Source organism: Dermacentor variabilis, chromosome 1 (genome assembly GCF_050947875.1).
Source record: "Dermacentor variabilis isolate Ectoservices chromosome 1, ASM5094787v1, whole genome shotgun sequence".
Classification (NCBI taxonomy): Eukaryota; Metazoa; Arthropoda; class Arachnida; order Ixodida; family Ixodidae; genus Dermacentor; species Dermacentor variabilis.
Window position 1 is genome coordinate 226,403,943 of NC_134568.1, and position 25,654 is coordinate 226,429,596.

General features: G+C 45.7%; 2 protein-coding genes across 3 annotated transcripts in view; one reads left to right on the top strand and one right to left on the bottom strand.

Annotated features, from left to right (window-relative positions):
* The first annotated feature begins 8,888 nt into the window (after positions 1-8,888).
* LOC142557955 (CXXC motif containing zinc binding protein) lies at positions 8,889-9,770 on the top strand. Its single transcript, XM_075670137.1, has one exon. It carries the CDS (start codon positions 9,035-9,037, stop codon positions 9,515-9,517), a length of 483 nt encoding a protein of 160 aa, XP_075526252.1. The 5' UTR covers positions 8,889-9,034; the 3' UTR covers positions 9,518-9,770.
* A 2,116-nt stretch (positions 9,771-11,886) lies between these two features.
* LOC142557931 (craniofacial development protein 1-like) overlaps positions 11,887-25,654 on the bottom strand; it is a 36,822-nt gene continuing 23,054 nt past the window's right edge. For both annotated transcript variants that reach the window (XM_075670129.1, XM_075670125.1), the window contains exons 7-9: positions 18,419-18,491; positions 16,309-16,394; positions 11,887-12,112 (exon numbers count right to left, since the gene is read on the bottom strand). In XM_075670129.1, the coding sequence (XP_075526244.1) occupies positions 12,013-12,112; positions 16,309-16,394; positions 18,419-18,491 (259 nt within the window). In that variant the 3' untranslated portion in view covers positions 11,887-12,012. The remainder of the gene's footprint in view (positions 12,113-16,308; positions 16,395-18,418; positions 18,492-25,654) is intronic.

Below are 25,654 nucleotides of genomic sequence, written 5' to 3' on the forward strand. Positions count from 1 at the left end.
ACCCATGGACCAGTCCGGCTTCTAGCTTTGATGTCGCCCTTGCCACTTTGGTGTCCTGGAGGCGCCGCCAATAATGCGGAATAGTGACACGTTGTTTTAGTTAGCAGACAACACGACTGAATAAATGTAATTGCATCAAGCCGCCAACTTGCGATGCTAGGTTTAGCACTACGACACCCCGCACCCCGACACTTCTGTCGGCGCGCCTAGGGACAAGCGCATGCAATACGCGCTAAGAAACTCCTCCGTATACAGTGCCTAGGCAGAGTCGTATATTCAAGGAGCAAAAGTCCCCACATTGCCTCTCTCGCACCCGCTCTTACTCGCGCATGCGCGCAAACGTCCATCGTCTCCGCAAGTGCCACGCCCCGCTGTACCTACTAGCAATTGGAAATACGCTGCCGGGTTCGCCTCGTGATAAGATCGTCATGGCGCGCCGTATGCTGTGTGTACAGTCGCGATCAATTTGAAGGTGATCGCGCGAGCATCCACCGGCGGGCCTTCCAAGCAGCATAGCGGCCGATTTCGGAACTGTAAAGATAAAAATTGCGCTGCCTTCTTCCCCTATTATGCTCTTCCAGGCTGCGACCATCACCCCCAAGACCAATTCGCCACATTTTTGTGTTTGTTTCCCTTTCATGGCAATGATCTGTGTGCATCGCTTCCTCATGCATATCTTGGCTAACAATGACGCCTCTGTGCAAAAGCAAATAAAGGGAGTGACAGCTTTTCAGCGAACACCAAAAGAGAGAGAGGGGAGCTATCTGATGTTTCCCTCTCGACCGACGGTGATGACGTAACGTGGCGCTGCTCCTACTTTTGGTCGCCGCTCGAGCGATCACCTTCAAATTGATCGCGACTGTACGAGGGAAAGCGTGCGACGGTGAGCCGACGATGGCGGCTCAATCTCGCGTGCGCAGGGGGTGAAAAGGCGGAGGAAGCACGCCGTCTTCTGTCGCGTGCATGGCACCGGGGGAAGGGTGGATGGGGCCGTTGTACGGTTTTCTTCGGCCGCGCACGGTCGCGCGGGCTTTATTTGAAAGCCATCTGCTTAGGGGGCACCGTCTAGGTGGACTGATGGCTCGTAGGTTTGCGTGCGCTATGTTCTCGCCACACAGTTTGTGTTCAAGCGATAGACAGCACTCAGGCCACGTCCCTCGCTGCTGCTGCCGCGATTCCTCATCGCAGCATTTTGACAAAGAGCGTCCGCAGTCCTCGAGTTTGATGTGTTCATGCTTGTTAATTTTGTTAGCAAGCGAGTGCTTACAAGGGGGCATTACATTCCGGCCGCTGCTGCGTATGGCGCGACCATGCGAGCCCTCTCTTGAATATGATCTGCGATGCGGGCAGTTTAGGCGTCTAGGCGCACCAAGAGCCGATAGCTTCATATGCGATATAGGACCCATACGCTTGCGCGTCACCCGCGTCCACGAAATGAAACGTCACTAACTTTTTGTTTCCTCCTCTTGTTTCCGCATGTGTCCGAGGGTGATGTGCGCCACAGGCCTCCAGTAGGGTGCCTCGATGCGCGCGCCCCCGGGCGCGGTGCATCAAGGCACCTTAGGCTCCATGATCGGTATCGGTGGCGGTCACTCCGAATGTTCGTCTTAACCGAAGAGTATGTCCGAAACGGTTCGTAGTAAGCAGATTTTTTTGTGCATTGAGCCTGCGGAAAACCAAACGCACATTCCCATGTTCGCTAAATGCAAGAATTCGGCTTAACTGAGCTCGTCTTAACGAGAGTTCACTATATATATATATATATATATATATATATATATATATATATATATATATATATATAAGAAGCCAACAAACACTGACACCAAGGACAACATAAGGGAAATTACTTGTGCTTAATAAATGAAATAAACGATATATTAATGGAAATTAAAGTGGATGAAAAAACAACTTGCCGCAGGTGGGAACCGAACCCACAACCTTCGCATTTCGCATGCGATGCTCTACCAATTGAGCTACCGCGGAGCCGTTTTCCCATCCACTTTCTTGGGTATTTATGTGTCCTAGTAGAACCCTGGCCTCTGCCATTGGTACTTGCCAGTACCCGGAGTGCAGATCCAGCGATGAAAAGAATTCCGCTCCCTGCAGACTGTCCAAGGCATCGTCGATGTGCGGCAGCGGATAAACATCTTTGCGCGTTATTCGGTTAAGACGGCGATAGCCGACGCAGAACCGAATGGAGCCATCTTTTTTTTTTAACGAGGACAACCGGAGATGCCCAGGGACTGTTAGAGGGCTGGATGACGCTCCAGCATGGGATGCTCCAGGGACGCTCCTGGGACGCTCCAGCATGTCGTCAACGTGCTGGTCGATGATACGGCGTTCAGCGGCCGACACATGATACGGACGCTGGCGCAATGGTGTTTGTTGACCGGTGTCGATACCGTGAACGACTGCGGGCGCTTGGCCCAAGGATGGTTGGTCAATGTCAAATGAGGAACGAAAACGTTGGAGGAGCTTGACGATTTCTGCGTGCTGCGCAGGTTTGAGTTCTGCGTCGAAGGCACGAGCGAAGACGTCTGCAGGGACATCGGTCGCAGCGGGAGGAGTGACGGCACAAATTGGAAGTGATGCCGTATCACCAAACGTGGTCGCCGGGAGAACGCAATCGAATGCTTCAAAGGTCCCCAGGCACTCGCCGAGAAGTAGGGATGATGGGCAGGCGGACGGATTGCACACGTAAAGGGCAGCAGAACCGTCGCAAAAAGTGACAATAGCAAACGGAAGCAGAAAGTTCCGGCGGCGCGCACAAGTGGCCGAAGGCATAAACAGAACAGATGAGTTCGCAGCAGAGTTACATGATACAGGAACCAAAGCGGCGGAGAAAGGTGCGATATCGATGTCAGAGGCGGCAACAACTTTAGGAGAATAATGGTCGTCAGCGTCAAAGCACGGCACTGATAACGTAAGTTCGGCACGAGCGCAGTCGATAAGAGCTTGATTGACAGATAGGAAATTCCAGCCAAGAATAACGTCGTGCGAGGAACGAGGTAGGACGACAAATTCGATGACATACATAACGTTTTGAATGACGACCCGGGCTGTGCACGACGCTGAAGGCTGAATGCGATGCGAAGTTGCCGTACGCACAGAAAGAGAGGTACGGGAATGGTCACTTTGTTTAAGTTGCGTCAAAGCTTCTCACTAATAATAGAAACGGCGGCTCCGGTGTCGACAAGTGCATGTACGGTGACGCCGTCTACGTACGTACAGTTCGATTTCGCTCGCCGGGGAAGAATGAGGCCTCGAAACGTTCGACGTAAACGCAGTTCTTGCCTCTGGAACTGCGGCTGTTAGTTTTCCTCTCGGGTTGGGCTGGTTCGGCGAACCATTGGGGAAATGGATCGGCGACGTGGGGAAGGCGACCGGCGTGAACCGAAGGGGAGGCGACTGTGAGGCGAGTCCGGAGGAAGGTTACATGGGTCCTGACGCGGAAGTCGAGCAGGCATATAGCCTGAGGCGCCCCCACTGCCAGGTAAACGGGGGCTGTGACGGCGGCAAAATCGTGCTACGTGGCCCGGAAAATGGCAGGAATAGCATATTGGCCGGTTATCAGGTGTCCGCCATGGGTTGACGACAGGGGCTGCAGCGGCCGAGTAAGGGACGACAAACGGACGCGAACGTTGCGGCGGCACATGGAAGGCGCCGGTGGCCCGGTAAGCATCAGGAGCCGGAGGAGCGTAAGGCCGGGCGACGACGTCAGCGTACGTTAGCGGTCCAGCTGCAGGCTGCGGAGGAGGGGCAGATGGCAGCGCCGCGGCAACTTGCGTCTGAATGACATGACGAAGCGAAGGAGCCAAGGTTGTCGACGGCTCAGGTGTGCTATTCGCCAGAGAGTTGGCGGGCGACTTCCTGACGGATAAACTGCTTTATCTCCGGCATTAAAACAGAGATGTCGGAAGCGTCGCGGCCGTAATCCAACGGAGATAGATCCGTGGTGTCATGCTGAGCAGCGCGTGTTGATGCACGCTGCTTACGCACCTCGTCGTACTGCTGACATAGCTGTATGACCTCGGCAATCGTCCGGGGACTCTTCGCGACGAGCATTTTAAAGGCATGGTCATTGATGCCTTTCATGACGTGCTTGATCTTGTCAGCTTCGTCCATAGAGGAGTTGACGCGCTTGCAAAGGGAGAGCACGTCTTCAATATAACTGGTGAAGGTCTCGTCCTGGCGTTGAGCTCGACCACGCAAGCGCTGCTCAGCGCGAAGCCGGCGAACGGCGGGACGGCCGAAGACCTCAGCCAAAGTTGTCGTGAAAGCCGACCAGGTGGTAAAATCGGCTTCATGGTTGCGGAACCATAGGTTTGCCACGTCAGTCAGGTAAAAGATGACATTTGTGAGCTTGGCGCGGTCGTCCCACTTATTATAGGCGCTTACACGGTCATATTCGGCGAGCCAGTCTTCCACATCGTGGTCGTCTGTGCCGCTAAGTATAGCCGGATCGTGCTGCCGTATGGCGCCAGAGCAGACGATGGCAGGGGCCACGGGAGCAGCAGCCTGGGACGGTCCCGGTTCATCCATTGCAATAGTTGGTGGTAGCGTCCGACTGCGGAGTTCCAGGATGTCGAAGAGAAACCCAGCAGCTCCACCAAATACAACGGGGATGTTCGCCTAGCAGCACTAGTTCTAGTTTGTAGCAGTATAGGCTTAAACAGGTCGGCGCTATATCAAAACCGGGTATGGTATGGTATGGTATGGTATGGTATGGTATGGTATGGTATGGTATGGTATGGTATTCCTTATGCGATGGCGCACACCCACTGTGTGGGATTGGCCAAGATTTGGATGAAATTAGGCTATCTTTATTAAAAACTAAAATTGGTAAAGCTAATTGGAGAAAATGAACAAAAATAAAATGTTTAAGAATTCAAGACAATCTCTTTGTAGCAATTATAAAGTCCTCCACGGTTGTGCAAATATCCCTGTGGCACTTCCCAAGAGAGGAGGCTCCTAGGGAAAGGATATTTATAATTGAAAAGCTCAAACCAAGCTGTGTAAATCTTGATTCTAGATTTTTTTCTTAAAGAAGTGAAACGGCGGCAGAATATGAAAAAATGATCTATTGTTTCATCTTTTCCACAGACTGGGCACAGAGGGGAGGGCACCAGACCAGCCCTGTGACGATAGTAGTTTAATTTTGGTATTCGACAACGTAATCGGGTAAAGATGACTTCAGTTTTTCTGGTGTGAAAGGAATTTTTGGGCCAAGGGAATAGGAGGTGTCGATATTCTGAAAAAATAGCTACAGCTGGGTTCAAAAAGTCTTGAGTAATTGTATATCTCCTGAATCTAGTAGTCGTCAGGTAAGCTATTGTAGGAAGTAATGGTAATACAAGGCCACTGAGGGCCGCTCTCGCGAGACTGTCAGCCATTTCGTTCATGACTAATCCTTTATGTCCAGGCACCCAAAGCAATCTAATTAAATTTATGTGGGCAGGCACTAGAAAATGAAATGTACGTAAAAGGTTAGTGACACCATTTGCTGTGAGCGAGGAACATAAGGATAAAGAATCTGTTATTATTACTACCGCCGATATTGACAAATTTAGTTTGCGTAAGGCTAGGACTACAGCCAAAAATTCAGCCAAAAATATGGAATAGAAGTCCGGAATTCTCATTGCAAATGACCAGTCTAGAGCGGGACAGAAAATGCCAATTCCAGATTTTTCTTCACACTATGAGGCGTCAGTCGCAATGACCGTACTTATAGATAAACTCAATAAATGGTCCTGTAATAAGCCGTTTAATATATTATAGGAGAGATGTTTTGCATTATTTGGGTAGATGTCATCATATATGAACCAGCACTTCTCGTCGTCCTCTTTCACTAGCACCATGGCCACTGCCCACTGCCTTCAGTACAATATATATATATATATATGGAAAGCTGGTCGGGCCTGTAGGGATGCTCGACTCTCAGGCCCCTAATGGACGTCAGACTCTGGAGTTTCGCAAGACGCGTAGCGCCGCCTGCCGTTGCGAAGAGGCAGTAATTGAGTAGTGCGAAGCCTGACTCCTTTGCTAAGTTGCCTATGCAGCTAGCGACTGCGAAACAACGATTTAACTAGATTTTGGTCCATATGGCGAGCCTTTTGCGCATTTAACACCCAGACAGAGAGCTACGAATTTCTACGCTAGTCGGACGCGCCTCCGAACTGCCATAAAGCGCTTGCTGGCTCATTCGTCAGACTAATAGCGGAAACGACGGCAACCGCGATAGCTCCGCGCGCTACAGAGAAACGCCGCAATCGACGCTACTGTTGTGTTGTAAATTGCCATGAACGTGAAGGACGGAATAACAACGTTCAGTTTTACCGATTTCCATCGCGATCGTATGAAGGGGAAGGTGAGAGCGCTGGATACGGGCCGTTCAACCTGTTGTGTAATCGGATTACTTGCATTCCCCACAACACAGCGGCTCGCATGAGAAAGTGCGACAATTTTGTTCTGCTGTAGTTGTGTTGCGTAGGCCTGACGGAGGACCGTGGTAACTAAGCGAAAACTCAAGAATTTGCAGCCGCCACTCCGTTAGTAACAGAAAAAACAACGTTGCGAGCCATCTTGCTTATGTGCCATCGATATCTCCGCCTTTTAACAGACGTCCTTTCTCCGGTTGACTCAACAAATGGAACGGAGAGATCTGGCTGGTCAGCTTAACCAAACATTTTGGTTCGTTTATGAATTCAAAATCCTGTTCTAGAGCATCGTTGCATCGCGAGTTCATTTCACTTACGGTATTTTGTATGTCCTGCGCCGATACAACAAGCACGCTTCGCAATGTGCTGAGCCTGCTCGACTGCGTTTTTCAAATGTGAGCAATAAAGTTGCTTTAGGAGCACTGGATGAGTAATTGCGAAATAACGCACATTTGTAAAGCAAAAAAATGTCGCATTTATTTACATTTATTTGTGCGCGCTTGTTGCTCGAAGCGTCTGCAAAAAGTTCAAATTAAGGTACTGAGCGATGCTGTATAGCTCCTGCGAGAAACAAAGATGCAGCGCGTAGGCACTGTAGGAAGCTTACTTACGTTATGATCGCATGCTGCCTTGGAAAACGTTTTCTGTTTGCTGCCCTGGAAAAGGCTATGAAAGGGTTTACTCTCTGTAAATAATTGCGAGACAAAACATTACAATAAATATACATAAAAACATAGGAGATACTTAATAAATCTTGTGTTCAGGAGATATTCAATATGAAACAATTTGAAATGCTTAGATTTTTATGCTGATATGCCTATAGACAAATCTGATGCTCTCTGTACTTGCGAGTTGCAGCACGCCGAAATAACGCTTGAAACTTTATTTTATATTGCACACGTACTTCGCCCTGCTAAGCTTCCTTTCCGAAGCGTGGATGGGCGGAAGAAGCTTTCCAGGCCCTTGATTTTTATGTAACCGTGCCTCAACACAAACGAAAGAGAAGGGTCCATTGTGGCCTATGCACCGTAGCCTGCGGACAGCTCTCCTTGCACTACTCAGTTTGCGCCAAGGCTCCGATGGGGGCGCTGGTGCCGGGTTTTTCCGCAGCGCCGCCTGGGCAGAGTCTGAGGTCTATATGTTGCTTTATCGCATAGCTCCCGTCTTCTGTAATCCGGCTTCGCCGCGTGGCTTTATTGCGGCGGTCGGTATGCTTGCAGGGTAGTAGGAGAGATGGCGCGAGTGTTGCTCTGCTAACGCCACCTAACGCCGGGGTTACTTGAGCGCAAAAAGGAGAAGGCTCTTCCTCTTTCGCTCGGGTTCGGAAAGCGGCGCGGACGTTCTGCGCGTGCGCCGATCCATGCTTCTGCGAGACCGTCTCGCGAAGCCTACCCCGGAATGGACGAACACGATCGTTCGAACGCGCCACCGTTCGCGTGACCGTACGCGCGAACGACCAGGCGTTGGTGTCCAGCATCATCATCATCATCATCATGATGTCCAGCATGGGGCGAACATATTCGCTCGTTATGTGGTCGCAGTGAATCGATCGGACTTCCACGATTTCTCGGGCGCCCATCGGCATATTTTGTGGATAGCAGCTCGGCTAGCAGGCATTAGTCTATGAAAGGTGCAATAAATGCCCTTGTGATTGTTTGAACTACTAGCTGTGTTGTCGCTCCTTTGTCCCAAGAGCACGGGTGAGAACCACACAGGCCCCAGCATCCCCCCCCCCCCCGGCGAAATTAAAACTTTTCGCCTGTGCATCTAAACATATAACTATATTTAAAAAAGGCTATGCACACCTTTCCCTGAAGCGGACTCGATCAACTTGCACACATCGGGCGCAGGAATTACATGTGAAAACCTTTACCGAATCCTCTGCCTTTGATAACTGCACACAACAGCAAGTTGTCCTTTCTAATAGCCTAATGTCCTTTCTGACATTAGGCTATCTCTAATCAACTAAAGAAAAATCTAGTACATGCTATGAATTTTTAAAACAATTTTTTTCAGTCTCTTATGGAGGCTAGAAAAGGGAAAGTTAGTTATGCCGTCTAGCATTGCAGCTGCCACCTGTGCTCGTTGTTTACCTTTCTTGCGCCGCTCCTCCTCCTCTAACCTCACTGTTCAAACGCAAAACATTCGCAAATCCTGTTTTCTTTTTATATTTGTGAATTTATTCACTCACCACCAATACAAGCGCTCTGTGCTTGCCAAAAAGGCAGCAGGAGCATTGGAACAAATCGCGGAAGCAGACGACACGAACGGGTTATAACTAGCGCTACTCTGCCCGTACATTCTGCCCCTAGCGACTAATAGACTAATATGAAACTCTATGCTAGCGACAAATAAGTTGAACTAGAGCAGGCGTGCTGGGCAAAGACATCACATGGTTGAATGAAGAGTCTTTCCTTTCTTTAGATCACTATCATCATCACATGATCTGGAGCTGAGCAGGTCGACAGCATTCCGAAAGTACCAGCGCCATTGACAACCAATTCGTTTTCGAACGTTTGCTAAGCAGGGTCGAACCAAGTCAGGCTGTTTGGCATCAGATTTTCTGCAAAGGTATATTTTACGCCAAATAAGAAATGGTGAAGATCGGACTACAACTTCGAGCGAACTTGGAGAACCTCGCAAACTTCAAGCCGTGCCCAGACTGCGTGTGGCACCTTCGATTGAAATGCATGAATTGTGGCGAGCAAACTAGCGCCTGGCAAACCGTCGAGGCCGCCAACCGATCGCCAATGAAAGGTAGTCGCGGCGATGCCAATTTAGTGCTGAAATGCAAGTTGTGCAGCCGAGAGAACAGTATGGATGTCCTCAACGACAAGATACAGGCGTACGATGCTGAAAACTCGTCGCAGTTTGTCACCGTTATCGTCTTTGAGTGCCGCGGCGTGGAGCCGATCGCTTTCGACGCCAGGGATGGCTTCACCGCTACAGCTGCTGAAAGTGGAACCATTTTTGACGAAGTGAAGTTCGAGAGCAACGAGTGGGCCGAGTACGACGAACAAGGGAAACAGGCCGTTGGAATTTACGACCTGGAGCATCAGTTCATCAAGGTGAAGTAGGCCGTGCATTGGCCTCCTGCACCTGGGGTGAACGCTTTTCTAGTTCTCCGGCACGAAGCAAGGGACGCCGGTGATGGGCCAGAGAGACGCTTGGCCAAGTTCGAGACTGAAACTGCGTGTGTGTGTGCCTTTGTGCAGTTAACTTTTTTTTTTATCGCTTTTCTGACGGTCAGCCAGCCGATAAGTCACAAGTGGTGGATGACTTTTTACACGCACAAAGTTGTGCTTAGTAAAATTTCATGTTACTAACCAATTGTTTCTGTTGCCAGTACTCGGTGCTCTGTTTTGCCCTTAATGTAGCACGAACAATACGCACATGGTTTAGCGCTCCATTGGCAACCAGTGGCGTGTTAGACTGGTGATAAGTAAGTTTCACGTACTATTGTTTGTCCATGCACGCAGAGGGGCCCCGATTCTCTGTCACTTTCGGCACGCATTCACTGTATAAGCCATCACTCCAGCTAGACGTTGTGCAAAAGTATCCCCGAAAGTAATCGGGAGAGTACGAGGCAGGCAAACATATTACAATCACTATTTTACACATACTGCAAATAATATAAAACTGTGGCACGAGACGTATGCACATTTGTAAAACGCCTCTTGGCAAGCAGTTGTTGTTGCCTCAAAACATGGCTCCATAGGGTTGAGCCAAAACGGTACAGTTTCCCACTACTGCTGCATTTAACAGGAAAAGTGCAACTGTGTTATGCCTATGTAAAAGAAATGAGCGAACATGCTTTTACTTGACCACGGTGTAAACCCCAGATGGTCGAAATTCATTTGGAGTCCCCCACTGCAGGGGGGGTGCCTCATAAATCATGTTGTGGTTCTGGCATAAAATCCATAATGTAATATATATTTTTTTAAATGTGAAGTTATGTGTGAAGGGAGAAATTCTGGATACAAAGCAGGGAAAATGCAGGAAAATATCTTGAGTGAAGGAGCAATTGACTTGAGAGAAACAAATGCAGGTTAATTGGGCGAACAGTGAATGGAACATTTCAGCATCCCTTTGCCCTTCCTTTTCGTCCAGTTATGCACTATACGGCACGGTCAATATGTTGCAACACACAGGAAAGTGCTCAATTACACTGGAGTGCATGGTGAAGATAAGCTACATGTTTGTAAACAAACTAAAATAGTACTGGCAGAATGAGCAGCTAACTACACTAACACAGGTCTTCAGTTTGAAAAATCTTTTCAATGTAGCTTTTAAAAACTGCCATGTCTATTAACCTTTTTAAAAACACAGGCAGAATCATATTGTGCCTAAAGCACAATGAGTGTGTTCATCATCAGGTGGTGTTCACAGAAAGTCTGACCTGAAAGCTGAGAAACACATTGTAAAATATAAAAAAGTGGGACTTTTTTCCACTTCATCTAGGACATTTTTATCAAAGGGGAATGTGCATCTTCGCTGCCCACTTCTATTTCATCATGGCTGCTCATAAAGGATCGGAAGAAGCCTGTGTGCACTAGTACACTTTAGAAGCAACCAATGCAATTTTCACATGCTTCCGCTGAGTTTCCTGAGCACCCTTTCAACAAGCATTGCCTTTAAGGGCTGCCCAGTAGCACAAAAGTTCCCTTAAAGAAATAGATCCTTCTTTGAAAGCCTCAAAGGCTATATACTAGCTGTGATGAGTGGATGAGGGTAACAGGTTAATCAGTTAATGGCAGTGAGAATGGCAAGTTGCGATGCCCAAGGTCACAAAAATGCAAAATGCACACCGTTGTCATGAATAGTCATTTTTACACATTTTTGATATACATATATGGGTAAAATTGGGTTTGACAGTTCCTGCAACTAATGTAACACGCTCCTAAAAGGAGCGTGCTACAGCCCTTAATAATATTGTAATGAGCTGGTCGTAACTGTTAACAGAGCCACACAGAGACACTCGCAGAACTTTTAAAACCTTGCATGAAAACTAGATAGTCAGAATGAAAAGTACTTGCAGGTTAATCAAGCACACACCTTAGATTGCACAGTGAAGTAGACACAAGACAAGCACTAAATTGCAGCAAAAGTTTATTCGGAGCATAGAGCACACATATAAACAAGGTGTGCAGACTATTATAGCGGCCAGGAATATTATAGCCATATTGCAATGCATACGAAAAAACTCGTAGCATTCTTTCTAAAAAATATTTGTTCATTACTGTGCAACAATACAGATGTGTCACTGATGCATGCCTTCTTATTCTTTGACATTAATTTGTGCACAAACTGTCTTCACTCTTACCCAGATTTGTGTCTACTTCACTGTCCCAATTAAGGTGTGCGCTTGTTACACCTGCAAGTATGAACCAGCTAAGCCTAGAAACATGTTCCATTAAAGAATGAAAAGTCCTGGACACAAGTAAAATGTGGTTTGGTACATGAAGTACAATGTCTTTATTATACATTAAAATGACAAACTGTGATGTTGACAAACATGAAGAAAGAATGAAAGGACAAAAATATATATAAAATAGAACACTCGGAATCTAGCTCAGAGGTAGCTGGATGGCCTATTCTTGGTTCTCAGGTTCTTTTCTATTTCAAACTGGCGAACATCAGCCCGCTGCAAGAAGGCTTGTTTCTCCAGGTACCTGCACGTTTGGATGACAAGTATAACTTGTGCATGGACCAGGATGTTGAGACACAAGACAATGCAGTGAACACAGGCAGAGTGAACTTCCTATAGGGTGAACTTAAGACAAGAGAGTTTTAGTTTAGGGGACGCAAGGCATTAGGGCCCCTAGAGCTTGGGTGCATTTGCATTTGAGTACGCAAGCAGAAACATGTTATATGTTAGCGGCCCCAAACGCAAGCCGCACTGAGGTCGCATGCGCTCACAGCGCCATCAGTGTCGGATAGTTGCTGTGTTATCATATTCTAAAATATGAAAACAAGCATATGAAGTAAAGTACATTAAACTATTTTTATTAAAAGCAGTTAATATATATAAAAACGATGTCTGTCGATACTAGGAAAAAGATTTGTAAAATTATCTACGTGCCTACGTTATGACTGAGGCCGAGCCAAAGCAAACCAAACATACGTTTCGTAAACTGTAGTTAGGCGTCTCGTGCAGCATAATCCGTTGTGGTCTGTGTTTTGTTTATTTAGAGACTCCCGCAAATTTTGACATGCCGCCGTTGCGGCGACAGCGTGCCGGTGTGTTCTGCGGCCAGCTTCTTTACCACGTCGGCCGTGAAATGCACACATGCACACGTCCTCGCTGGCGAAGCCGTGTTCTCCGTCTGTGTGGCGGGATGGGAGGCCTGTCTCCGCTGGTTTCGCTTCTCTTAAGTTCTCATACACCGCGAGAGTCACGTGGGTAACGTGACCCCTTAAGGGCAGCGATGTTTTCGGCCGCACCAACAGCCCAAGGACGCAAGTAGACGTAGCGGTCTGTGCATGCGCAGTACTGTTGCCCCTAGTTCTTGTGTATGCAAGCCGCTTGCGTCCCCTAAACTAAAACTCTCTGATAAGCTGAACAGTTTAATAACCTTTCTTGCCAATTCAGTGGGCTCCTGTTAAGATAAATATATGTAAGGTCCCTTTATATTTATCTTACTGTAGAGCACTAACAGCCACATTTTCATTCTAAAGTATAATAAGTACCAGGAATGCACTTGCTAGCTTAATGCAGGTCATATCAGTGTGACGATAATGTATAATGGTTAATTTGCAGTTAAGCTACAGTCACTTGAACAGGGGTGGGACTGCCCAAAGTCATTTTGGAGCAAGTATAACTGCATTTTGGAGTACGTACTTTGGGGCAGACAAAATTGCATTTCGGAGCAGCTTGGAGCAGACTAAATTTCATTTTGGAGCAATTTGGAGCAGATCAAACTTCATTTTGAAGAAGTTTGGAGCAGGCCAATCTGAATTTTGGTGGAATAATGGAATATGGCAGCGCACTTCAAAACCACGACAAACCAACACAAGCACTGTACTGCAACTGTCTTAAATAATGTTTTAAGCTGAATTTTGAAGCAGCTTACTCGGGTACTGAAACCGTCTAGTGCATGGAAATTTTGGTAATGGTGCCTATAGATTTTTATTAGTTATAGCAATCACAAAAGCATGCATTCTGCAATAGTGAGTCAGAAAACTTGAAATGTAGCCCAAAACATTTTTGATAAATACATCTTTCTTTAATGTCTTGACGGTGTGGGTAAAGTGCCTGGAAATGCACTTCACCAACAGACTGTATGGAGAAGCCATGGTTATTACGAACTATTCTAGTTTATTATTGATATAGCAATTATATGGACCTTCCAGGCGCATTTATGCTGGCATCGTCGGCTTCGCTGTGATGTCCTGTATAAAGTCCAAGGACAATAACATCATCACCGTGCACCATATGCTGTACGTGCGACTGAAAGCGTGCGAGGTCGAGCCGACGATGGTGGCTCAATCTCGCGCACACAAGGGAGGAAAGCTGGAAGCGTGCAGGGCACCGGGGGGATGGGGGGTTCTACCTTGGTGGCTGCTGCGTATGGTGCAGCTACTGGCGCGGGCCCAATCTTGAAGGTGATCTGTGTTGGGGACAGAGGCAAGTGCCGAGTGCTGATAGCTTCGTGTACGCTGTGTTTTTGCTGCTTAGTTTGCGTTGAAGTGAGGCAGCACGAAAGCCAATTCGCCCACTACTGCTACCGCGCTTGTTAATTTAGTAAGCTAATGATTACAGTTTTATACGACCAATAAAGCTACTATCCTTGCTTCGTATAGCTGTCTACTAATTTTCTATTGCAATCGATGCTTCGCCTCTTGGGCGAAACTACCTTTTTTAAAGGAATTTTTACATAATAGACCAGGGCGATTCCAAAGCACCTAATGCTGAACTTTCTGGTATAACGTAAAATTACTCCAATCTGTTTTTATTCCAAATCCTCCATTAGCCCTTGTCATAGGTCAAATCTGTGTTTATGCTGATATGGGCCTTGCCCATATCAGCATAAACACAGATTTGAATAGTTTTACGTTATACCGGCCCTAGGGACAGAGACGCTCGCCTGCTGGACCCGCTGCAGCATGCACCTGCCTAATATCTAGCTCGTTCACAACACCCTCAGCCTACTGTTAGTTGTTTTGCGCCTCAGCTATAGGGAGCACAGTGCCGCTCAGCCCGCTCAACCGTATTCTAATACACTCTAAAGACAGCTGCCCTGGCCATTCCGACAGCAGTGAAACAACAGTTTGGAGGGCCGCACACGTGCCGGCCGCTTGCCGGAAGCACTGAAAAGTCCTGTTAGAAGCGAGAAAATTATGAGAAACCGTGCAGGAGGCGGCGTCATGCAGTGTGAGAAATGTGAATGGCTGCACTCTTTTTTGGAGACCGAATCCGCTCACTGTTCACGGCCACTGCAGGAGCACACATGCTGAAGCCGTTCTAGTGCAGCGAGGTGCAATTTCAGTCAATTTCTGTTTTTGGTGCAGTTTGATGCAGGAATTTGCATTTGTATCAAAATGGTGCAGGAGTCCCACCCCTGCTTGAAGCGCAGTATGAGATACATAAAAAATTCTGCAGTTTCAACAGGACTCCCTTATACATGCTACACAAGTTGATTGAGAACAATCATTCAGAAATTTTCATTAAAATTGCGGAACACTAGTACAGTGAAATTCCAGTAATTTGAAATTTCCTAATTTGACTTGAATAATTCGAACTGTTCAGTTGGTCCTGCCAGAGTCATATGTACTATTTGAATAAGGAAGAAATACTGCAAATTCCATATTCCAGAACTGTGCAATGGTTATTTTGAACAAAATTGCTTGCGCTCATGGACAATCTTTCGGACAACCAAGAGTCAAAGGCTAACGTCCAATGCATAGCTAGCCACTGTAACTATGTGTAGCGTGGAAATGAGCTTTCCAGTTTTGCTTGATACATTAGGCTCACAGTGCATGCGCTGCCCTTCCATGAAACAGGGGTAAAGCACTGTGACATAGCATCATCATACAACTTCTGCCTTTGTAAATCTATTCAATTTAAGAAGATCAAGTCATTTAATTAGAAATCAAGCAAAGCCACTAGCAAAAAAAAAAAAAAAATAACTGAAACCTGGCACAGCGCATTTCCAATGCTGTTAAAAGCTTTTCTTGGCAGCCTTTAACATCAAACAAAAAGCACATACATCTGCACCGTCTCAAAACAGATACATTGCATAGTATAATGATAAATGCTCATGTATTGAAATGCCAAACAATTTCAGAATGATGCTGTTCTTTATCACTTCTCTACCTTTCAAGAACTACGAAATTTCTGGAACTATAGTAAGTGAGACACATGCTTGATACTAATTGACGCTAACTGATGCTAATAACACTTCAGGAACCCTGAGCATTAATTACCTAGGCTATGGGGGATGCCAAAATAGCAAGGCTCCAGATTACGGTAACAATAAAATTCAAACAGCGCTAGACGACAGGACCAGAAAGAGGAGGAGACAAACACGGCGCTGTCTCCTTCTCTTTCTGGTCCTGTCGTCTAGCGCTGTTTGAATTTTATTGTTACCATGGAACACCAACTCGCTCAATCCGCTGCCCTTCTCCAGATTATGTCAGAAAACCAAATGGTGTTTCTTATATGTTTGCCTAAATCTCACTATATGCAGTTTTTTTTCATCGTGCTATTACTGGAATCCAGCCATGGCAGCCAGGATTTGAACCTGTCACCTTGTGCTAAGCAGCAAAAGTTCAATATTGTTTTTGCCCAAATGTGTAACTGTGTCCCAGTGACACCAAAGTAACCTGGCCTGATGTGCAACAACTCCAACGAAAGCACTTTACTTACCCATCTTTGCCTCTATTGTGACTCTGCAGATCTTCTACAAGGCCCTCACTCTTCTTGTAGTTGTCCCAGTCCAGCTTAGACTTTTCCTGTGCCATTATGAAAAAAGCCTTTTAGCTAAAATCTGGTTGCAAAATTAATTACTGCAACTGTAATTCAAATATTCTTCAAGGGCCTATGGTGTGTATGTGACCAACACAATTAAATTCTACACTGCAGTGAAAAATACAGGGGCCTCTCAATGTATCCTTGTATCTTTAGAGCTCAGCGTACTATAAGCTGAAGGCTTGTTTTTCCCAACGGGAGCATGCACTGTGACGATATGGATCAAGACCCCCCCCATTACAAACTACAACTCTCCATTTATCGTCTGCAACGCACAGGCCACCGTCAGGCTGATGAGCTATGTAAAGTGTTCAGAATTTAGGACTTTCACCTACTCTTCCAAGCAGCTACAAGAATGCGGTTACATTAGACGGACACGAAACCAATCTCTCAACAATGCTAATTAGCCGATATGCCAGCAGATGGTGTTTCCAAAAACAGCTGGTTTGTCTCGCTAGGCAGACAATGATGCTGAGACAAGTGATGTTTATGCTGGCCATATTATGTACAATAGACTTCTGTTACCTGAACTCTGCTTAATTTGATTTTTCAGTTAACTTGATCTCAATCGAAGGTCCCGGCAGGCACCCATGCATTCCTATGGGCCCAAACTTTTGTGATTTCCATCCTAAAATTGGCCTTTGCTGGATAATTCAAACTTGACCAGCCAGCACACTCGTGCATGACCCTTACGATGACCCCAATAGCAACCCCTTTAGTGGCAGCATCTGTCTTGGCGGAGCTTGGGGACAGTGAATGTGGTGAAGACGTGTCCAAAAAAATTTCCCAGTGAAAATGCCCATTTATTGCATGCTCTAGGAACATTTTCAAGCAGTAACCGTAGCTCACAATGTCTGATCAGGGTATTTAACCAATTCCAACATGTGCCTTTTTTCTTCCAAGAAAATTGGGCCGAAAATTGCCTGCACGATGCAATCAGACATGAAACCAAGACAGGCTTCACAATGTTTGTATGCTTTACCGCATAACACATATGTATGTATTATGCCGAAGCTGACTTTAAGGAACGTGCAGCAAAGCTGACTTTAGGAAACCGGCTGCCATGGTGAAACACATTTAGACCCTTGGCCATTTTTCTCGACAAAAAATCGGCTGCACGTTAGATTTGTACTTTGTTTAGGAGCTTTAATGTAATGTATAAGTTAATTTCTCTGCTTTTGACACATAGAAAGCTGGTGCGCTCTTTCTTTGGGGGCTGCTAGAATCAGGCAAATACTGCCAAACGAATCAGCGGTGTGTTTTGGCCTTTTGGCCTTTTTTCTGCATCATTTAATTCAACCCACCGGATAATTAGGTAAATTTCACTGGTCCCGTCAGGGTCAAATGCACAATGGCATAAAAAGCTAAATGGTATATTTGGCTAGTCGGTTTTGAGTAGTGTTCTGAGAGCTCTTGGAACAAATTTCCCTAGTTCATTCAGAGCACCATGTTCCAACTACGTGTGACTGAAGGCACTGTGACCTTTGTGTTGCGAGTTGCAATTGAGAGCGAACAGAGTTCCAGTCAAGTGGCTGCTGAAACTTTCATTTGTGTGGTACCTGCTGGCATGATTCTGGAAGTTTTGTTTTATGCGTGCCTGCCTTGTGCGTCCACCATATTTTTAACAGAAGCAGCACTGATGTGCTTCCATTTCTGGCTTCAAATTGCGCTTACAAATGGCCGAACATTAGGCTTGGGCAACCTTCCTCGGGCTTTGATCTCAAGTTGGCTTTGTAATGTCGCAATCCATGTCTAGGTGCAGTAGGAACCAGTTAAATGTACTATAAAACCCAAAAATGTTGCCACAGCCTTTTTCACTAAATTGAACAAAAAGATGCGTAGTTTTCTAGCAAGGCATCCTAGGCAAAAAATATAGCACATCAAAAATTCCCTGATTCAAGTCTGTTAAGTTCATGTTCAAAATGTACGAAAAAAAGTGCAGGTTTAAACAACACTTTACCACCTCTATGTGATAGAATCGAGGAAATAAGAAGATAGCAGGACCAACCAGTGTACTAATTTTTTGCTTCTTGCTGAACAGCTGATTTAAGACATTTCCAACACCACCAGGCTTCCTTTTTCTGAAATTGAGAAAAAAAAAAGTAAAACAGAAGTGCACGTGTAAACATTCAGACTGCAACGTATCCCTCCTTTCTTCTTTCTTTTACATACAGCAAGAAAATGCAGGTGCCTTTTTTAAATCAAACCTCTGTGGGACTTTTGTTTTATCTTTGCTTGCATAATGCAAGACATTCACTGCAACCAACAATTACTTATTGCCATATGGATAAATGAAATGCAACGAGAGCATGGCGTGAAAGACAAAGGCTTTTAAACTATGGCATGAGTTCATTTTGCAGCCCCAGTAGCAAACTACTCTCGATTCTCATAAATTTTTCTGTGTACTCAACTGAGGCTTCACACAGGTTTTAGAAAAAAGGACAAAAAGAGGACATGCAAGGCATCACAAGGCACTGTCAACTTATTTTCAAGGATGCCACAAGATTCTACAGGGGGCTGATTTAGAAGATTTTGTTTAACTCTTGTTTAACCTGTTGGCTGGGAAGCATGTCTTCAGACCCATAATTTCAGCAGACCCAGTATGATCCTCATTAATGCTGGCAGTTGCAGGTATAATGTAAGTGATGCCTGCCACTAGATGCCTAAAGAGTATGTTCTTGTTACCTAGTTAAACATGTACTTGTTACCTAGTTAAGCAATTTCCCAGCCACTGTCAGCATGTTTGTGACATTGAAAGAAAGTTAGCCTAGTGTGCGAGAACTCTGAAGCATAGCCTGAGCTTTGCTAATGGCACCGAAGTAAAGCATGTGGTGCTGAACATGCAAGTAAAACCTTGTAACAGGCATGTTTGGGTATTTTTAGCAATGACTGCTTTTAATAAAAGCTCAGAACAGAACCCGGCCCAAAACATAGTTAGCTTTGAAACTGCGTATCCTCATGCACTGCACATGCATATGAGAGTACCACTACTTGGAGGTACAGACTGTAGTCGCAACTGTTACAGAAGGCTTGCTCATTCACATGCTTCTAATATGACAACCAGCAAGGAGTTTCTGGTACATTAATAAACATTCCTTCCATGCCCAAATTAATTTATTGCGGAAAAAGCGCTTACTTATTCAAAATATCTGCATAGGTATTTCTGTATCTGTATAGGTATAATATAGGTATTGTAGCAGCTTAACTATCATCTCCAAAGCAGGTGAAGAAAATGGGCTTATGTGCAGGTAGCGCATGTTAAACACGCTATAGTGCGCTCGACCTGAGCGGCCACGGTGTCGGCTGCTCCCGAGATCCTGCTGCACCATGGCTGGCTGGCCTAAAAAAACCATGGCTACGGCACCTACGTCTTCGTGCCGCCTCCCACAAATTGGTGACCTGGACGCCTGAGCCGAGCCGTGCCAGCATTAGCACACTGACTCTACCAAGACGAATGATGTGGCCTCACACAATCCGACAGAAGTCCCGCGGTAGTAGAGTGACCGCAAATTCATCGACATGCCGGAAATCTGGTTGATCCAGCTGGGCTGCATTTTCCTTCTCAGCAAGGTTCCAGGCTCTGGGTGTGTTCCAGGCTCCTGCTGTCATCCCCTGGCCCCAACGTCTACGCAGACTTGCGGGCAGCCATCCCTGCTCACTGCGTCACCTCGAGTGCTCACTCACAAAAGCTCTCGCCATTTGAACCATCGTGTCATTCTGCGTCTCGCCGTTCCACATTGCCTACGTTCACCTTTGCCGATCGTCAGCACACACCGCCCCAGCACCAAACCTCTACTTGGTTATGAGCCTCCTTCCTACCTCAAACGCAGCTGTGCAATGACTATTTTCAAGGACTTCACTAGGCCAAACATGCACGCTTTCAGCTACTCTTCGGCCCGCCTCTCTCCTTCCTTGGACATTTTCGCGAACTGTCTGCTTCCCGTACGAGGGCACCTCACACACTACAGATTCAGAGGCTCTCTCAGTGGCTCCACTAGGTACAAATTTCCCTAACACAGGCCCGGCGACACCACACGCATAACCTTGGCGATGCCTGTAGTGACCACGGCAACCCTGATACGATTGGCATTCGAGATTTCGCCACAAGCAGCAAGTGGTGAACCTTCCCATGTTGTGTGCTCACACCTTCTGCAGATGCATGGTCTACCAAAGTTTTACAGGAGCAGCTCTGCCATTTAGTTTCTTAAGCTCAAACATCACTTCTACATCTACATTGTGAGTGATAAACACTTGCGCTATCTCTATGTAAGTCCTGAGCTGCCGGACGTTCTACTTTTGGAGCTCCAACTTCTACATGCCTGGGCATTTACGAGAACCTGCGGCAGGTCATGATTTCATACTACGGCATCACTTTGGCGGCGCGGCGATCATAACCTATGCTGACAGTGCTGCCTGATACATCTCTCTGGGATTGCGTGAACTCAACACTACCAATGACGTCATCAACGCACAAGACAATGCAACTTGTGTCTAAACTTGGTGTTCCTACGGCACCGTCTGCACATTTTACCTGGACTCCTACACATATTTCCATTGTACTTCGCACTAGGAGGAGGGCCCTGTAATGATGCGACTATTGCATCCAAAGCAGGGGAAGTAGAAGATGGACTACGTGCAGGTAGCGCGAGAATAGAACACGCTATAGCGTGCTCGACCTGAGCGGCAACGGTATCGGCTGTTCTCGAGATCCCGCTGCACCATGGCTGGCCGGCCTAAATAAACCGTGGCTACAGCGCCTACATCTCCATGCCACCTTCTACAGTATCAACCATTATTGCAAAATTACATGGTCTCTTAAGATCTTTCTTAAGAAATGAATGGTGAAAGCCTACTCTTCCTCCTATCATTCTCCTCTTTCTCTTGGCCTCTTCTCTTTCTCTTCTTGCTTTTAGTCATTACTGCTCACTACTAAGCATTTTCAGTCATTCGTAATCAATTGTGGTCATAACAAGCCGTTGTTAGACATGTTGGTCATATCATAGTCATTAGTAGTCATTTCAGTCATTATTAGTAATTACCCATCATTACTAAGCATATTTAGTCATTTCTAATTAATTGTAGTCGTTACGAGTTGTTGTTAGACATATTGGACATTTCATAGTCATTACTAGTCGTTACAAGTCATTTCAGTCATTACTGCTCACTACTAAGCGTTTTTATAGTCATTTGTAATCAACTGTGGTCATTACAAGCCATTGTTAGACGTTGGTCATATCATAGTCATCAGTATTCATTCCTAATCAATTGTAGACGTTACAATTTGCCGTAAGACATATTGGTCATTTTGTAGTCATTACAAGTCATTTCAGTCATTATTGGTCATTGCTGGTCATTACTGGGCATTTTTAGTCATTTCTAATCAATTGTAGTAGTTACAAGTTGTTGTTAGACATATTGGTAATTTCAGTCATTATTAGTCATTGCTGGTCAATACTGGGCATTTCTAGTCATTTCTAATCAAATGTGGTCATTACAAGCCATTGTTAGACATACTGGTCATTTCGGAGTCAGTAGTCGTTACAAGTCATTAGTAGTCATTATTAGTCAATACTAGTCATTATTAACCTCTACCAATCTATTATAATGTTATCGTTCACTAACTGTCACTATCAATCATTTTTCATTCTTTAATCTGTCTTCATATGGCGTGATGACGCCTCGGCGGACACTTCGGCAGTTAGGTCTGCTGACACAAACTTCACCATGAGCCACAAAGGAAGACATTTAGGAGGTGAAACTCCCATCAGCGCGAGCGACCAGATAAGGTCACAATTGTATGCACCGACGGGGCCGTATGCAATGGCGGCGCCATGCGGCGCGTCATACAAGCCGCAGCGAAAAAAAAAAATGCAGCGCCCGGGCAGGCGGCTCTGGCGCGCTCTCTGGCCACTTCCTCCGTGCCCTCAATAGAAGTCAGGTGCGCACAGCCGAATGGGAGCAACACGCTCGAGCGGTTGCCCTGGCAACCGAAACGGCAGTAATTTCTTTCCAGGCCGCCAGCATTGATAATGGCGCCGCGGGCTTGCGACCTTGTCTGGTCGCCGCAATTTCCACTCCGAAATGTTTCTTGCTCCGTGCCATGAGCCTAGAAAGGCTTTCACCTTAAAAGTGAAGATTAACAGCACTGTATTATATGTTGTGTAATAGGTGTAAAAGGAGAACAATGAACTCGATGTTAGCCTGCAGAGTGCACTTTGAAATACTTCGATGAGTCACCTGTGTCCTCCACATCAAAAACTTCTTACCTAGAGATATAAAAAACGGGAAGCGAGGAAGGTGTGCAGGGGCCTTGTTTACGTTGAGTTTACACCACTGTCTTATTATGCCAAGTTCACGAGAAGCATAGCTCTCAGTAGACGAGGCAAGTGCATGGAGAAACCTCAATGTCGTTTCACTCAGAGTACACTTCATCTTTGGAATAACTCAATTAATTGCTAAAGTCAGGTTTTCTCATTTGCAAAGAAGCGAACAAATCTAGAGCAGCCGGTGGTGCCATATTTAAAGGCCTCAGTTGCTAACTTTTTATTTCCTCTGCGAGAATTAACTCACTCCTACTTGCACCATTACACATATTTTAGGCTGCCGTCTACACACAAAGCACGACAAGACACTGAGAGGAAGCCATTTTGTCCACTGTATTGCTAGCAAATGAAAAATACTGTCAACGAGCATAGCTCTTCTAGAACGCATGGATGAGCCCAGCTCATCCAAGGCACAGAAAGAATTAAATAGCCCTAATAACCATTTTTCTTCTGCACAAATGTTCACTTCTCTGACAAAATTGAATGCAGGAAAAAAGAAAGGGGAGGGTGGGGTCATATGCGACTAACAAAACGCCACTGAATTAAATGCAGTCTATTGGAAAGAAACTGAGATTTGAGGCTGTAAATACTACGTCTAACCATCGCGCTGGAATAGCTCCTTGAATTCCCCATGGGACTGTGCAAAACTGTTTTCCATGCTTCTTCAAGCAGAGAGCAGTGCTAATGTCCACAAGTTCAAGTTCATGCTTCTCTTGACAATCGCAAGAATTTTCCACACTCCTCTGACATTAAAGGGGCCCTGAACAACTTTTTTAATCACACTCAAGAAATGCATTTGAAATTAAAATGGACTATTTCATAAATACTTTGCTGAAAAAAGTGCTTGAATGTGTTCAGCAGAAGTGGAATTATTGGCAATAAACAATCCCATTCATGGTGCTCCCACTTCTTCAATGAATTGCACTGCAAAGGCATAAGAGTGGTGGGGTGTGCCCACAACACTCTAGTAAACATCCCTGTAGCGCACATTTCAAATTTGATTATGGATGCTTGCACAGACACTCCTTCAGATTTTGGCACCTACGATGTGCCAAATGCAGTTGTCATAAGCGAGCTGCAGCGTGCTCAGCCAGCTGCCGCAGCAGCCCGTGGCAGTCACAGTGTCTACACTACGTAGCAGACCGCAGCTACATGCAACTGTAGTGCATATGCACAGTATTTGCTTTGTGCACGACAGGGCTTGAGTGCAAGCGCTCGTGCTCATATACTCCAGTCTGGTCGTGCTACGTGGTGCAGACCGGCCTTGTCCTGCACCACCTTGTCCGACAAATAGTAGCCACATCCAACTTGCACATTTTGAAGTGCTATCAATAGCTCAATACAAAATGAAGTCTGCAAAGGTGTTTAACCAGAAGCGGCCCAGGAATGAGCACAGGCTGGCAAGCATGTGTGTTGTCTGACCTTAAGTGTCGCATGGTTCCAGGCTAGTTGACTGTTCGAAACTAGTCAAAATTAACGAGACCCAATGGCTACGACAAAGGGTGGCCAAAGTTTAATTCCTATACTGGCGGCCGCGGCCGTGCCTGAGCAGACGACAGTCAGCTTCTTGAAATTTGTAAGTATTATAGAAATTCGAAAGCCCATATTCGCTTAATTCAGCCTATTTATTAAACTGCATCAGCAAACATACAGCAACAGTAGGAAGAAGCCCACTGATCCAAAGTCTTCTTCATGATGTCAGCTATTGACCAATAGCAGCTGCGCATAGGATTCTGCTATATTATGAAATAAATCAGCCGAAAAAAGTGAGGAAGAAAGTGAGCAGGCTTCTGCTGAAAAGAGAGTGTTTGAGAAAAAGGTGACTTCACCTGCGAGCTCCACGCACCACACACAACTGTGAAATTTGGCTGAGATGTTCACAGCAGCATGTGCTAGCTGGGGACTGTTCTTTCACCAAGCCCAAGGGGTAGTTCAGGACCCCCTTAAGGTGTATGAAAAGCTTTGTGGCTGTCATCAAACTAGCAAGAAATGTGGAAAGCTATAGACTTCTTTGATATTTGTAATTGGGAGCAACATACAATGTTGTTTGTTGTCAACCTTACAGTCGACAACGAACACTTATTCAGCAAAGCTCTTGCACTAAATAAAGAGAACAAATGGCAGTTTTTATGGACTGAAAACAGTCAGATTAAAGCCCGTAAATCAACCATTAGCAGGGTCTTCTGAATAAACTGGGAGGCTGATTTTTGCATGTTTGCGTAGGCATAGCTTATTGCGACATTTCTTGTCCCGTGGATAGATTGCACACTCATCCCTGAATACTTTTCATAGTGTCTTTGCTATCACCAGCCGAAGTTAAACCATTGCTCACATCTTCTAATATCTCAATTCTTCATATCAATGCACGAAGTTTGTGCAAGAGCCATGATACCATTGCAGCATTCACTGACTCACTTAGTCACTTGTTTTCATTTATTTGTGTTTCGGAACATGGCTTGATACTGTGGATAGTAATTTCTACGGTTTTTGTCCACACCAAGCAGAATACTGCCACCATATTTCGAATTGATATGGTGGTCACGCTATATTTCTTGCACCTCATATTAAGTGTAAGCATAGGCTTGATCTTTTTCTTAATGTAAATCGCTGTGAATCAGTATGGACTGAAACCGACTTACAGTCGAATTCTCATAATCTTAACAGTTTTATTCTTGGTTGTGTCTACCACTCCCATTCTTCATCTATCCCTGATTTTCTGATGAACTCTCCATGGTTTTGCAAAAAATTTTTCTTGACTATAAGCAAGTCCTAATTGTCAGTGATATTAACATTAACTTACTTATGTCAATAATGGAAGTGTATCACCTTATACAGACTGTTTTGCTGGTTTCTGACTGGAATCATTAATTATCTCACCCACTAGGTGTTCTACTCATGGTACCAGCACGCTTCTTGACCAT